A 15178-nucleotide genomic window follows, 5' to 3' on the forward strand; every position below is an offset into this window, starting at 1 on the left:
GCGCCGGCCCTGGCCGACATGGCGGACCCACACAGCGGGCCGGCGCTGAAGAAGTAAGCCCCATCCCCCAGATCGCACAAGCCCGCCGATCGGTAGCCCCCGATCGCAGGCCTGGCCGTCGTGGAGCCCCCCCACCCCCAGCGACGGATTCCCCTGTCCCCCCACCAGGACGGCCACCGCAGCTGCGACTTCGAGCTCCCGCCGGGTGGAACCATACATGAACCACGGCGGCAGGAACTCGGCCGATCATCCGCAGAGAATCACCACGGGACTTCTTTAAACGGGCCCTGACCGACGCCGCGTCAAGCGGTTGCCGGAGAATCGCGGGGAGGCATTGCGGGACCGACACCCTATTCCCCGCCCCCGCGCCGGGCGCGATTGCGGCGTGGAGGCTCTGAGAAACCCAGCCCATGAATTTGTTTTCACTTTCTAAATCTGTACCTATCTTCCCCACAATTCCATGTTTGAGTCCCTCAGGTTTCTGGTCTGGCCACAGCCATGAAATGGTCCTCGGCATCCTTTGTGACTGCAATTATAATAAATGATCCCTTCCCATCTTTTTCAGACTGTCTGCAGACTTTGACACAATTATGCCCACTGTGATAGCGTGGCCCCTTTAAGAAGGTGGGCTTCACATGATCAGGGTCAATCACACAAGTGCGTGTAAACCTCGGCGAATGGGGAGTTTGCGCGGAGCCCTGGGAGCAGGACCCCGGGCAGTGTGGACCAGGGAGCTGTAGTATAAAGACCTGTGGTATAGTGTTCTGTGCCTGTAATCTAACTGTCTTTGCCTTTCATCAATAAACCGCTTTATTTATTAATGACGTAGCTTCCAGGGTATGTCTCGAGCAACCACACCCATCATTCTCCTCCAGCTGGGTGGAATGACTATAGCTCGATTGAATAGCTGATTTTCAGATGGCTGGAATTTTATATTCTAACTTAAGCATCGTGCCATTTGTACTGTATATGTGTCTTCACCAGAAAGCTCTTCAAGCATGGTGGATTCAATATTCCATTGATTCATATGTTCCAAAGGAATTGGCTCAGTCTAATTATTGTATTTATTCATAATAGGAAGGAAAACTGAAAAGCGTTTCATTTCTAAAACTTTTTAAGCTGAATAAATCGGAGTGGCCATACATATTTTTGGGAGTCATAGGTGCAATTGTCAATGGAGCAACTCACCCTGCATTTTGCATTATATTTGCAAAGATTGTCAGTGTAAGTGTGCAACACTAAATATTTCTTTTGGTTACTTACTGCATGCAATAACTTGCTGCCTTTCTTTTTGTATTCATTTGTTTATAACTTGGGTTTCATTTATGTTGGATTGCCTTGGTATTTCTGTGTTCTCCTCTGGTTGATCTGGAGGATAGTGTCAGAACATTGTTTGCGACCATACTCAGCCATGTTCTGACCTCCTTTCTCATTTCCTTTTCCCAGTATCATAGAATCAAAGAATTTACCGTGCCAAGGGAGGTCATTTGGCCCACCGAGTCAGCACCGACTCTTGGAAAGAGCAACCTACTTATCCCACGCCTCCACCCTATCCCTGTAACCCAGTAACCCCATTTAACCTTTTTGGACACTAAGAGCAATTTATCATGGCCAATCCACCTAACCTGCATGTCTTTGGACTGTGGGAGGAAACTGGAGCACCCGGAGGAAACCCACACAGACAGGGGGAAAACGTGCAGACTCCACACAGGCAGTGACCCAAGCCGGGAATCGAACCTGGGACCCTGGAGCTGTGAAGCAACTGTGTGAATCACTGTGCTACCGTGCTGCCCTTAGTCTCAGCAGCAAATGGCTAAGTCCCACCCTCAATATCCCCAGACTGCCCATCCCCCACAATGGGCAGAATTTTACCTCCCCTTGAGGTGGGGTGGGGGGAGAACGTAAATTGCATGGACAGGATTCCCCCCAAGATCCCTCCACTTTATGGCCATTTAAGGGCCTTTTCCCACTCATCCTCGATTTTTTGTCGAGTAGGCGCAGGTCAGGGTCGGATGGGAAACAGAAAACGAAACAATTTTCCATCTCGGGCGAGAAAGGGGAGGATACTTCAATCTGAAGGCTCCTACAGATTTGGGTTAGGTTAAAAATTGGCTGTCCATGTGTTAGAAGCTCATTCCTCACATGCTGGTGTAGATCAAGTTCACCTCATTCTCTCTCCATTGGTAGTCAGGTGATTAGCTTTTACACCTCACGGAAACTTCAAGCGAATGTGAAGTGGGGAAACAATGGACAGCAAGGAGCGACAGCAACTTGGAGTGGAGGAACGTGAACAGCATGCATGAGAAAGGAGGGAGAGTAATAAACATAGGAATGGAAATCAGAGGAAGAAGAAGCGGCAAGGTGCCACAACAATTAGCACTGCTAATTCATAACGCCAGGGACACAAGTTCAATTCTGACTTCGGGTGACTGTGTGGAGTTTGCATGTTCTCCCCATGTCTGCAGGGTTGCCTCCGGATGCTCCGGTATTCTCCCACAGATGTGCAGGCTTGGTGAATTGGCCATGCTGAATTGCCCCTAGGTGGGATTACGGGGATAGGGTGGGGGATTGGGCATAGGTAGGGTGTTCTTTCAGAGGGCCGGGCAGATTCGATGGCCCAAATGGCCTGCACTGGAGGGATTCTATGAAGGTATGTAGGGATTGAAATCTTGCTATATGGTATTGAAAATAAACATATTAATACATTTGTATGAAATTGCTTTGCCTAAATAAGGAATTCATTTATAAGAGCTATTGACATAACATGTTTATTATTAAAATTGCACAGCAAGATTTCATCCTCATTGAAATGAAGGCAATGGGTGGCAGATGCATTGAAATGAAAGCAATTGTGATCTGTATGTTTCAGACCACAGACTCAGTCCCACAAAATTTTTCCTCCTGATGCTACTTATTTCTGAACTAAAGTACAATTTAATCTTTCAAAGTTTAATTGATCTTGTTTCTCCTTCCAGATCTTCACTCAAACTGATACAGACGTGATCAGGCAACAAGCAAATCTTTACTCTATTTTATTCTGTGTTATTGGTATAGTTTCCTTTGTTACATATTTCTTACAAGTAAGTATCTTACACCATAAATAATATATTTAACAATAGTGGTCTCAAGGAAGTAACATTATTTTCAAAGTGAATACAACAAATACAAAAAGTTTAGTTGTCGAAAAATATAACATTGGAAACTTATGATGGATAGCTATCGTGCAAATTATTGGAAAACATTTATCAAATGCAATTTCTTATTTATTATTTTGAACAAGCTGAAAAACTGAAGGGATAAAATAATCAAATGAAAAAGAAGGGAAACAAAATTAGAAATTAAATAAAACAAAAAAAAAACATGGACAAGCCATGAGCTTCCCATCGGTATGCTGTACCGTTATTCCAAACAGAATGGGAAAAGTTAGAATGGGAAAACAGTGGGAAAGGACCACATCATTTATTCATTTGAAATTTTGAAGAGTTGGCATATGAGTAATGTACTCAAATTAATGGCATCTTATAATGACAGCCATTTACATCCTAGCTGCCAGCGAAAAGATTTAAAGTTTCCGCATTTATACTTTTAAGTCAGATGCACTTAGTTTATGCAAATATACCTTACAGTGTTGTGGGAGGGGCAAGGCCCAACTCCTGCAATCACTATTTGAGGAGTAGGATTTCAAACTTGAGACTAAGGTCATGATTTACCAGGCAGCAGTGATTCCCATGCTCCTTTATGATTCAGTACTTGAACAATATACAGCAGGCATCTTAAAGCACCGGATAAGAGCTAACAGCAGTGCATTTGCAAGAACCTCCATATGCAGTCGCATGGAAGACAGTCCAACAGCAGCATCCTTTCCCAAGTCAATGATCAGCATCGAGGTTCTAATTGAATCACTCCAAATCAGCTCTGCTGGGCGGGATAAGTCATACATAGGCCTGACACGATTCTCCGGAAACGGCTCTACTTTGCACTTAGTCGTGGTAGTAGACTCCCAAGAGGACAGCGCAAATATTTTAAAGATGTCCTGAAAGTATCTCTGCAAGGGTCCAACTCATGCAAATCCAGGCTTGTGACCTACCAAGATGGAGATGGCTCATTGAAGATGGCACTAAACATGTCTAGAGACTTCATCAGACATGTGCAGAAGTGAAGTTGAGGCGTCAGAGGCCGGGGCACAAATCCCCAAACGACCCATCCATCCAACCCTTTGAGCACCATCTGTCTTAAGTGTGACTGAGTCTGCAGAGCGCACATTGACGTATCAATATTTCAGAACCTATCAAGCTAGAGTGGAAGCATTCCACCCTCCATCCTGAGGGACTGTCTAACAAGAGGAAAATGCAAAAAAATGAATTCACTTTTCTATGATGCCATTGGAGGCAGCAGCATAGTCAGTGTTAATGATTGGTCATGACACCTATCTTTCCCCATTGACATTTTTATGGGATGTGTGGTTCGCTGGCTAGGCCAGCATTTGTTGCCCATGTCTAATAGCCTTGAGAAGCTGGTGGTGAGCTGCCTTCTTGAACCGCTGAAGTCCATGTGGTAAATTAATTCTGGCATCAACACAATTTTTTCAAATGGGTGAACACCAATATTAAAATACTGCTTATCAGAAAATTTGGAATCCGTAGTGTTGGTTACAGCTATTTTCAGACTGCCAATGATTTTGCATATTTATAAGGGCTATTTCCTGTTATTTAAAATCAGGGGCGTCATTCTCCGCCGGCGGGAGTCTCCGTTTTGCCGGCGCCCGGGGGTTTCCCGACAGCGTGGGGCTGCCCCACAATGGGAAACCCCATTGACCGGCCGGTGTTACGGAGACTCCCGCCGGCCGGTCGGGGCAGAAATGTGGCGGGGCGGGTAGGAGAATTTTGCCCCAGGTTACTCACAAGCACAGTCAAGCCACTGATTAAAAATTATTATTTTTGTCATAAACTCATTTTCAGCTCTGTGAACAAAGTTGCAGGATGTCAGGTCCAATGAATGTGTTGCCATTTAGTCCCTTTAATTTCTTCAGTATTAATTCTTTGCCTGCACAGATTTCTTTAAGTTATTCATTTTTGCTATTATTCCTGGAATTTATTGTTAATTTTCTTTTGCGAAGACATATACTAAGTATTTGTTTAATGTCTTTGCCATTTCCTTATTCCCCATTTTAATTTCACCACTCTGCCTCTAATGGGCTCATGTTTATTTTCACCAATCTCTCCTGTTTACAACCATATAGAAAAGTTTACAATCTAATGGTCTAATTTCATTTTCGCTTTTCTCTGCCTTTGCTGAATTGTAAAATTCCTTCAATTTTCAAAGTGAACATTATAAGCCTTTTCCTTTAATCTAATAAAGGAATTCTTTGATGGTATATTTGTTGTAAGGTGTGTACAAATTATGTAAATTCTAGCCATTGTTTGCCTTTTATGTAGTGTCCAATCAATTTTAGCTAACTCCCCCCTTGCAGTTATGTAGCTTTGCTTTGTTCTGATTTAGGACTGTAGTTTTGGACTTAGTTAAATCACAATCAAACTCATTCTAACATCCTTGCATATTATGGTCACTCTTTTCTAAAGGACCTCTATTACAGGGTTATTAATTAATCCTTTCTCATTGGACAGTATTAAATCCAAAGTAGCCTGCTATATAGTTGGTACATCAACTTATTGGTCCAGAAAACTACCTTGTATACATTCCATACACCCTCCACACTATTAATGCAAATTTGATTTGCCCAGTCTATATGACGATGAAAGTCCCCCATGAATGCTATATTACACTTATTACACACACCTCTGACTTCCTGATTTATAATCTGTCCTACACTACAAATAATGTTGGCGGAACTCTGAACAAATATCACCACTATTTTCTGCCCTTGTTGTTTCTTAGTCACTTGTGCAGGAACAAACAGTTCCATGAGTTGAGTCTTCATAAAAAGTTATGAGAGATGACTCAGGAAAAACAATTGGAGACAGCACCTTACAGTATTAAACATTGCCAGAAAAATATTTTTAATTTCATTGTGGTATCAAATGGTCATGTATGGTATAAGTGTAGCGCACAATGACTTACGAGAGAGACGAGTAGTGATGAAGTCGATGAGGCTTTATTAAGCGAGACTTGTCCCCAGCAGTTCAGCAACAGAATGAAGCGGCGGGGAGAAGCTCGGGTTCTTATACTCCGCCTTCAGGGCGGAGCCAGGAGTCAACAGCCAACCAGGACCCGGGATCTGTCAGCCAATAGCATCACGGCTTCACAGTCCCACATGACCCCTAATACATACCACCACATTCACCCCTTGTTAAAAAGGAACCCGGCGGGGTGGTGGTTCGCATGGTGGTAGGGGTTTACAAAGCTGGTCCTGGGAGGAAACTTTTGGGCATGTTACTACAGTTTTAGCCCTACACTGGGCTATGTACAAAGTTTGTGAAACTATTTACAATATTAGTAAGAGAAAATTTTTTTTTGTTACAATCCAACAACATTCTTGGTGTCACGCCAATGCCACGAGTCGAGCGGGCGGTCTGGTCTTCCTCGTCGATCGCCTCAGCCCCGGTGGTGGTGCAGGTGCTTGTTCAGGCGTAGTTGTCTCCGGGAGCGTTTCGGTGTTCGTTCCTGTTTCACTCCTGGGCGGGCACGGGAGGAGGACCGATCCTCCCGGGAAGGGGGCGGTCACGGGGTGCGCCGGTGGTAGGGAGGGGATGGTCGGGGGTGTGTGTGTGTTGCCGGCGGGCGCCAGGTCCCGCAGGGAGACGTGTCCTGTCAGCCGTCGGGGTACGCCACGTAGGCGTACTGCGGGTTCGCGTGGAGAAGGTGAACCCTCTCGACCAACGGGTCCGATTTGTGCGCCCGCACATGTTTCCGGAGCAAGATGGGTCCTGGGGCCGCCAGCCAGGTCGGCAGTGACATTCCGGAGGAGGACTTCCTGGGGAAGACAAGGAGGCGCTCATGAGGCGTTTGGTTAGTGGTGGTACACAGCAGCGACCGGATGGAGTGGAGAGCATCCGGGAGTACCTCCTGCCACCGGGAAACTGGGAGATCCCTGGACCGTAGGGCCAGCAGGACGGTCTTCCAGACCGTGCCGTTCTCCCTCTCTACTTGTCCGTTCCCCCGGGGGTTGTAGCTGGTCGTCCTGCTCGAGGCTATGCCCTTGCTGAGCAGGAACTGGCGCAGCTCGTCACTCATGAAGGAGGACCCCCTGTCGCTATGGATATATGCGGGGCAACCGAACAGTGTGAATATGGTGCCAAGGGCTTTAATGACCGTGGCCGCTGTCATGTCGGGGCAGGGGATGGCGAAGGGGAAATGAGAGTACTCGTCCACCATGTTCAGGAAGTATGCGTTGCAGTCGGTGGAGGGGAGGGGCCCTTTGAAATCCAGACTGAGGCGTTCAAAGGGGCGGGAAGCCTTGATCAGGTGGGCTCTATCCGGCCTGAAAAAGTGCGGTTTGCACTCCGTGCAGATGTGGCAGTTCCTGGTGACTGTACGGACCTCCTCCACAGAGTAGGGGAGGTTGCGGAACTTTATGAAATGGTAGAACCGAGTGACCCCCGGGTGGCAGAGGTCCTCGTGGAGGGCTTGGAGACGGTCTATTTGTGCGTTGGCACATGTGCCGCGGGATAGGGCATCGGACGGCTCGTTCAGCTTTCCGGGACGGTACAAGATCTCGTAGTTGAAGGTGGAGAGCTCCATCCTCCACCTTAAGATCTTGTCATTTTTAATTTTGCCCCGCTGTGCATTATCGAACATGAAGGCTACCGACTGTTGGTCGGTGAGGAGAGTGAATCTCCTGCCGGCCAGGTAATGCCTCCAATGTCGCACAGCTTCCACTATGGCTTGGGCTTCCTTTTCCACTGAGGAGTGGCGGATTTCTGAGGCGTGGAGGGTTCGGGAGAAAAAGGCCACGGGTCTGCCCGCTTGGTTAAGGGTGGCCGCCAGAGCTACGTCGGATGCGTCGCTCTCGACCTGGAAGGGGAGGGACTCGTCGATGGCGCGCATCGTGGCCTTTGCGATATCCGCTTTGATGCGGCTGAAGGTCTGGCGAGCCTCTGTCGACAGGGGGAAGGTAGTGGTCTGTATTAGCGGGCGGGCCTTGTCTGCATACTGGGGGACCCACTGGGCGTAATATGAAAAGAATCCCAGGCAGCGTTTCAGGGCTTTGGAGCAGTGGAGGAGGGGAAATTCCATAAGGAGGCGCATGCGTTCGGGGTCGGGGCCTATTATCCCATTGCGCACTACGTATCCCAGGATGGCCAACCGGTTTGTGCTAAAAACGCACTTTTCCTCGTTGTATGTGAGGTTCAAGGTGTTAGCGGTCTGGAGGAATTTTTGGAGGTTGGCGTCATGGTCCTGCTGATCGTGGCCGCAGATGGTTACGTTGTCGAGATACGGGAACGTGGCCTGCAACCCGTGCTGGTCAACCATTCGGTCCATCTCCCGTTGGAAGACCGAGACCTCGTTCGTGACACCAAATGGGACCCTTAGGAAGTGGTATAGACGCCCGTCTGCCTCGAAGGCCGTGTACTTGCGGTCATCTGGGCGAATGGGGAGCTGGTGGTAGGCGGACTTGAGGTCCACGGTGGAGAAAACCTTATACTGGGCAATCCGATTTACCATGTCGGATATGCGGGGGAGAGGGTCCGCATCTAGCTGTGTGTACCTGTTGATGGTCTGGCTATAGTCTATGACCATCCTTTGCTTCTCCCCGGTCTTTACCACGACCACCTGGGCTCTCCAGGGACTATTGCTGGCCTGGATTATGCCTTCCTTCAGCAGCCGCTGGACTTCAGACCGAATAAATATCCGGTCCTGGGCGCTGTACCGTCTGCTCCTAGTGGCGACGGGTTTGCAATCCGGGGTGAGGTTTGCAAACAAGGACGGCGGTTCAACCTTGAGTGTTGCGAGGCCGCAGATAGTGAGTGGGGGTATTGGGCCGCCAAATTGAAATGTTAGGCTCTGCAGGTTACACTGGAAATCTAATCCCAGTAATGTGGGCGCGCAGAGTTGGGGAAGGATGTAGAGCCTGTAGTTTTTAAACTCCCTCCCTTGCACCGTTAGGTTCGCAATGCAGAACCCTTTGATCTCTACGGAGTGGGATTCTGCAGCTAGGGAAATCTTTTGCGTACTTGGATGGATGGTCAGAAAACAGCGTCTTACCGTGTCTGGGTGAATGAAACGTTCGGTGCTCCCGGAGTCGATCAAGCATGATGTCTCATGTCCGTTGATGAGCACCGTTGTTGTCGTCGTCTGGAGCGTCCGGGGCCGTGATTGATCCAGAGTCACCGAAGCCAGTCGTGGTCGTAGTGTCGCGTCGTCTTCTTCGGACCCCGTGGAGCCGTCGATGCTGGGGTCCTTTGTTGTCATCCAAGATGGCGGCGTCCATGAATCGCACGCGGCCGTGGGTGGACAAAATGGCCACCCCCATGGATCGCACGTGGTCGGGGGTGGACAAAATGGCCGCCCCCATGAATCGCACGTGGCTGGGGGGGGTCACAAGATGGCGGCGCCCATCCTCCCCTCGTGGTGCCCGGGACCCAAAATGGCGGCGCCCGCGGGTCACACATGGGGCGCTGGGGGGGTTGGGGAGCGTTTGGGCTATGCTGGGCTCGTTCTTCTCCGGGGATTGCGGCGACCCCCCGGGACCGGCACACTGCCGCGTAATGGCCCTTCTTGCCGCAGCTTTTACAAATAGCTGTGCGGGCCGGGCAGCGCTGCAGGGGGTGTTTCGCTTGCCCGCAGAAATAGCAGCGGGCCCCCCCGGGATGGTCTGGCGCTTTAACCGCGCAAGCCTGTGAGGGAGGGGGGGGTCGGGGTTTGTCGCGACGGGGGTCCACGGAGCCCAAGGGGCTGCCGCGCGGTCGGGGCCGTAGGCGCGGGCGTTTTGCGAGGCCACATCTAGGGAAGCTGCAAGGGCCCGTGCCTCTGAGAGTCCTAACGACTCTCTTTCTAAAAGTCTTTGGCTGATTTGGGGAGAGTTCATACCTGCCACAAATGCATCGCGAATTAGCATGTCCATATGTTCGATCGCGTTCACCGGCGGGCAGCTGCAGCCCCGTCCCAAAATTAGCAGCGCGGCATAGAATTCTTCTAGCGATCCTCCGGGACTTTGCCGTCTCTTTGCGAGTTGGTAGCGCGCGTAGACCTGGTTCACGGGGCGAACGTAGATGCTCTTCAGTAATGCGAGCGCCGTCGGGAAATCCTCTGCGTCTTCTATGAGAGGGTAAATTTCCGGGCTTATCCTCGAATGCAGGACCTGCATTTTCTGGTCTTCTGTGATCCGGCCGGGGGCCGTTCGGAGGGAGCCTTCAAAACATGCTTGCCAATGTTTAAATACTGCTGCCGAGTTCGCTGCGAGGGGGCTGATCCGCAGGCATTCCGGGGCGATCCGGATCTCCATAGTCTTTTAAGCTCGCTTAATGAATTGTAGCGCACAATGACTTACGAGAGAGACGAGTAGTGATGAAGTCGATGAGGCTTTATTAAGCGAGACTTGTCCCCAGCAGTTCAGCAACAGAATGAAGCGGCGGGGAGAAGCTCGGGTTCTTATACTCCGCCTTCAGGGCGGAGCCAGGAGTCAACAGCCAACCAGGACCCGGGATCTGTCAGCCAATAGCATCACGGCTTCACAGTCCCACATGACCCCTAATACATACCACCACAATAAGAATCAATTTTTAAAAAGGAAAATGGATTGGATACAGTTTGGACATGCTGGCCTTCATGGAAAGGACAATCTAAATTGTTTTAAGTAAAATGGTACTGTGCCACCAATATATAGGTACCTGTTCTGAATTTGGAGAGTATTAAAAAATCTCAGAATTAATGTGCAGTTCCCAGCCATTTTGTATATGGCTAATAAGCATTGGCACTGCCAGAGAGATGAAACTATGTTTGCAAAATAAAATGTGCATTAACTGCACAGGTAAATGAACTCTGTCTGATGGCAATGTTCAGATTTTTAAAGTTTCTTTTTTGTCTTGTAGAACTTTCTGGTAACCAGTTAATGATCTAAAAGTTATCATCTGTTGTCTTCAGGGATTTATGTTTGGAAAAGCTGGAGAAACCCTTACTCAGAAACTGAGATATATGGCCTTCAAGGCGATGCTACGTCAGGTTAGTAAAGGTGATGGGAAGATGATGTACTGGGATTTTAGTGCATTAGGAATAGGCTGAGAAAGGTTTTCACAGCAAAGTCTTAGACTGTTAGCAATGATGGTGTCATATTTGACCCTGAGCTGAGCTTCCAGCAACATATCGTGACATTACTAAGACCCTGTTTATCTACCTGCCTAACATGACCCAACTCTACCTCTACCTCTTCTGCAGCTCATCTGTTGTTGAAAACCTCATTTATGCCTCTTTCTCTTTCTAATCTATTCAAATGCACTTCAGACTGATCTCCCTCAATCTGCCCTCCTTAAACTTGAGATCATCCAAATCCCTGCTGCCCTTGTCTTAACTCGCACCAAATGCCATTCACCTATCACCCCTGTTCTCACTGGCATACATTGGTTCAGTCAATACCTCACAGTTAAAATTCACATCCTCTTTTTCAAATACTTCCCAGCCTCACAGCTCCTGATCCCTATAATCCCCTCCAGCCCACACTCCTCTGGTGGGCTGTTAACCATCTCCAATATTAATTGATCCACAATTGGTGGCTGTGTCTTTTGACGCCTAAGCTCTGGAACACTCTCCCTATATCTCTCCATTCCCTCCCTTTTGTTCTTTAAACGTCAACTTAGAACCTCTCTCCATGACCAAGCTTTTGGTCATCTGGCTTTTCAACACCCTATATAAGTATATATCACTCCTGTGAAGTGTCTTAGGCTATTTTATTATATTAAAGGCTTTATAAATATAAGTTTTTGTTGGTGAACAGAATCAAAGAATGCAAATTGGATCAGAACTGTGGGTATTTATCATTAATGGTAAGTGTTCATTATTGAGTTTCTCACTCAGCTTTTATCTTTATCTTCTGAGTTGTAGGGGTGGATTCTCCGCTGCCCACCATCAGTGGAGGGATTCCTGAATGTGACAGAGAATGAAGCGTCGGGTTTAAAATGGGTTAGTTGCTGGCTGATCCCATTCTGATGCTCCAGTCCCTCACCAGTGGCAGGAGAGAGCTACACGCTCTGTGCCAGTTGGGAGATGCAAATGGGTCATTGAACCCATTTAAATCGGATTAACGGGCTGGAAGCTCCATTCTCTACGCCAAAGAACAAGGAACAATACAGCACAGGAACAGGCCCTTCGGCCCTCCAAGCCTGCGCCGATCACCTGTACTATCTAGACCAACCGCCTGTATCCTTCTATACCCCGTCTGTTCGTGTGCCTACCCAGATAAGTCTTAAAGGTCGCTAACGTATCTGCCTCAACCACCTCATTTGGCAGTGCATTCCAGGTCACTACCACCCTCTGTGTAAAAAACATCCCCCGCACATCTCCACTGAATCTTTCCCCCTCACCTTGAATTTGTGCCCCCTTGTTATTGTCATTTCCCCCCCTGGGAAAAAGGCTCCAACTGTTCACCCTATCTATACCCCTACTAATTTTATAAACTTCTATCAGGTCGCCCCTCAGCCTCCACCTCTCTAGGGAGAACAATCCCAGTTTATTCAATCTCTTCTCGTGATGCTCCAGCCCTCTCAGCCGGGATTCAAAAATGTGCGGATATGTGCAAGTATTTCACAACGTGAAGCTATTTCTTTTTGAAAGTGAAGATCAAAATATCTGAGGGGGTTTAAAGCAAAGGTGTTGGCACTCAGGTTGGAGGGGTGTCTTCCACAGGTCATCAGGGAGGATCAGACGGGATTTGTGAAGAGTAGGCGATTGTCTTCCAATGTGTGGTGCCTGCTGAATGTGGTGCTGTCTCAGGCAGAGGTGGAAGAGCAGGAAGTGATTGTGGCGCTGGATGCAGAGAAAGCCTTTGATAGGATGGAGTGGTGTTCATCTTCACGGTGCTGGAGTGATTCTAGATAGGGCAGAAGTTTGTGTCGTGGGTTAAATTGTTGTACCAGGAACCAAAGGCTAGTGTCCGGACAAATAATGTAAACTTGGGATACTTCCAACTGCACGGGGAATGAGGCAGGGGTGCCCTATGTCCCCTCTCCTATTCGCATTGGCGATTGAGCCTCTGGCCATTGACTTGAGGAACTTGGATGAGTGGAGGGGGATAATGAGCAGGGGAGAGGGGAGGGGAGGAGGAGCAGAGGGTGTCTCTGTATGCCGGCGACCTGTTGCTGTATGTTATGGATACGGTCCCAACGATGGGGGATATAATGGGATACTAGTTGTTCGGAGCTTTTTCCGGGTATAAACTGAATTGGTGCAAAAGTGAATGTTTTCCGGTCACTTCACCGGGGAGGGGAACTAATTAGGGTGTTGCCGTTTAGGCTGACAAACTCGCATTTCAGGTTCTTAGGAGTACAGCTGGCAAGAGATTAAGCGAAGCTTTGGAAGCTAAAATTTAAAAGTTTGGTGAGCAGGGTGAAGGTAGGCCTACAGAGATGGGATCGTCTCCCATTGTCAGCTAGCGAGTACAATTGGTGAAGATGAATATGTTGCCACGGTTCTTGGGCGAAATTCTCCCGAAACGCGCGATGTCCGCCGACTGGTGCCCAAAACGGTGCCAATCAGACGGGCATCGCGCCGCCCCAAAGGTGTGGAATGCTCCGCATCTTTGGAGGCTGAGCCCCAACATTGAGGGGCTAGGCCGACGCCGGAGGAATTTCCACCCCACCAGCTGGCGGAAACGGCCTTTGTTGCCCCGCCAGCTGGCGCGGAAATGACATCTCGGGGCGGCGCATGCGCGGGAGCGTCAGCGGCCGCTGACAGTTTCCCGCGCATGCGCAGTGGAGGGAGTCTCTTCCACCTCCGCCATGGTGGAGACCGTGGCGGAGGCGGAAGGGAAAGAGTGCCCCCACGGCACAGGCCCGCCCGCGGATCGGTGGGCCCTGATCGCGGGCCAGGCCACCGTGGGGGCACCCCCTGGGGTCAGAGGACCCCGGAGCCCGCCCACACCGCCTTGTCCCGCCGTTCAAAAGGTGGTTTAATCCACGCCGGCGGGACAGGCAATTTATCGGCGGGACTTCGGCCCAACCGGGCCGGAGAATCCAGCGGGGGGCCCGCCAACCGGCGCGGCCCGATTCCCGCCCCCGCCGAATATCCGGTGCCGGAGACTTCGGCAACCGGCGGGGGCAGGATTCACGGCGGCCAACGGCCATTCTCCGACCCGCTGGGGGGGTCGGAGAATGACGCCCCTTGTTCCTGTTTCAATGCCTGCCGGTGTTTCGACCAAAGGTGTTCTTTGTAGTAATGGAAAGCATGATTTTGTCATTTATAGGGGCAGTGAAGGTGGTGAGGATCTGAAGGGTGGTCCTACAGAGGGACTGGCCTTGAGCTAGATGGGGGTTTGGTGGCTGTTCTTGCTTTTGTGTATGTTTTTGTATTTCTATATAAATTTAAAAATGTTCAATAAAAATATTTACACAAAAAAAAGTGTTAGTCACCATAAAACTGATGAAAAGAATGTGTTGATGTATTGTAGAGAGATTGGCCTTTCTACATTAGCTGTGAGCACCCATATGGTGAAAGTTAACACATACGCAAGGACATCCAGATCGTTGATCTAAAGCAGTGAAACAGCTGGAAAATTCACGTTTTGTTGGGGCTTGCCCATTCAATCTATTTTCATAGTGTGTTTTTTAGCAAAAGCCAAAGCTAAAAGTATGCAGCAATCCACAAGTCACGAATAACTAAGTTTCTGGTATGTTTCATTCTCTTGCTCCATTTTATTCATGGTCAATGCTTCACTCTGTCTCTAGGAGATTGCTTGGTTTGATGATAAGAATAACAGCACTGGAGCCCTGACTACAAGACTGGCTACAGAGGCATCACAAGTCCAAACAGTGCGTAACGTATCTTTCGTATACATTCCAAAGTTCGCTATTTACTATGTTTTATCTGTTTCTGAAATTATTAACTTAAAAAATGTCCCCTACAGGTTCCTGAGTAGGATGTGCGATGATATCTAATAACAGTAGTGTTTTCAAGTATCATCTTATAACTTCAAGGAAGATTTGACAAGGAAGTAGCACTTTTGGTCTAAGTAGAGCAAATGTGCAACTCCAGTCCCCCAAAGAAATCTTTGACCCCCCCCCACCCCCTCTGC

At 48.8% G+C, this 15178-nt stretch overlaps 1 protein-coding gene across 2 annotated transcripts in view; it reads left to right on the forward strand.

The window, feature by feature from the left end:
• LOC140425196 (ATP-dependent translocase ABCB1-like) overlaps positions 1–15178 on the forward strand; it is a 176845-nt gene that overhangs the window by 107549 nt on the left and 54118 nt on the right. For both annotated transcript variants that reach the window (XM_072509206.1, XM_072509205.1), the window contains 4 exons: positions 1078–1224; positions 2976–3080; positions 11041–11118; positions 14832–14915. In XM_072509206.1, the coding sequence (XP_072365307.1) occupies positions 1078–1224; positions 2976–3080; positions 11041–11118; positions 14832–14915 (414 nt within the window). The remainder of the gene's footprint in view (positions 1–1077; positions 1225–2975; positions 3081–11040; positions 11119–14831; positions 14916–15178) is intronic.

This window comes from Scyliorhinus torazame, chromosome 6, assembly GCF_047496885.1.
Source record: "Scyliorhinus torazame isolate Kashiwa2021f chromosome 6, sScyTor2.1, whole genome shotgun sequence".
NCBI classification, from domain to species: Eukaryota; Metazoa; Chordata; class Chondrichthyes; order Carcharhiniformes; family Scyliorhinidae; genus Scyliorhinus; species Scyliorhinus torazame.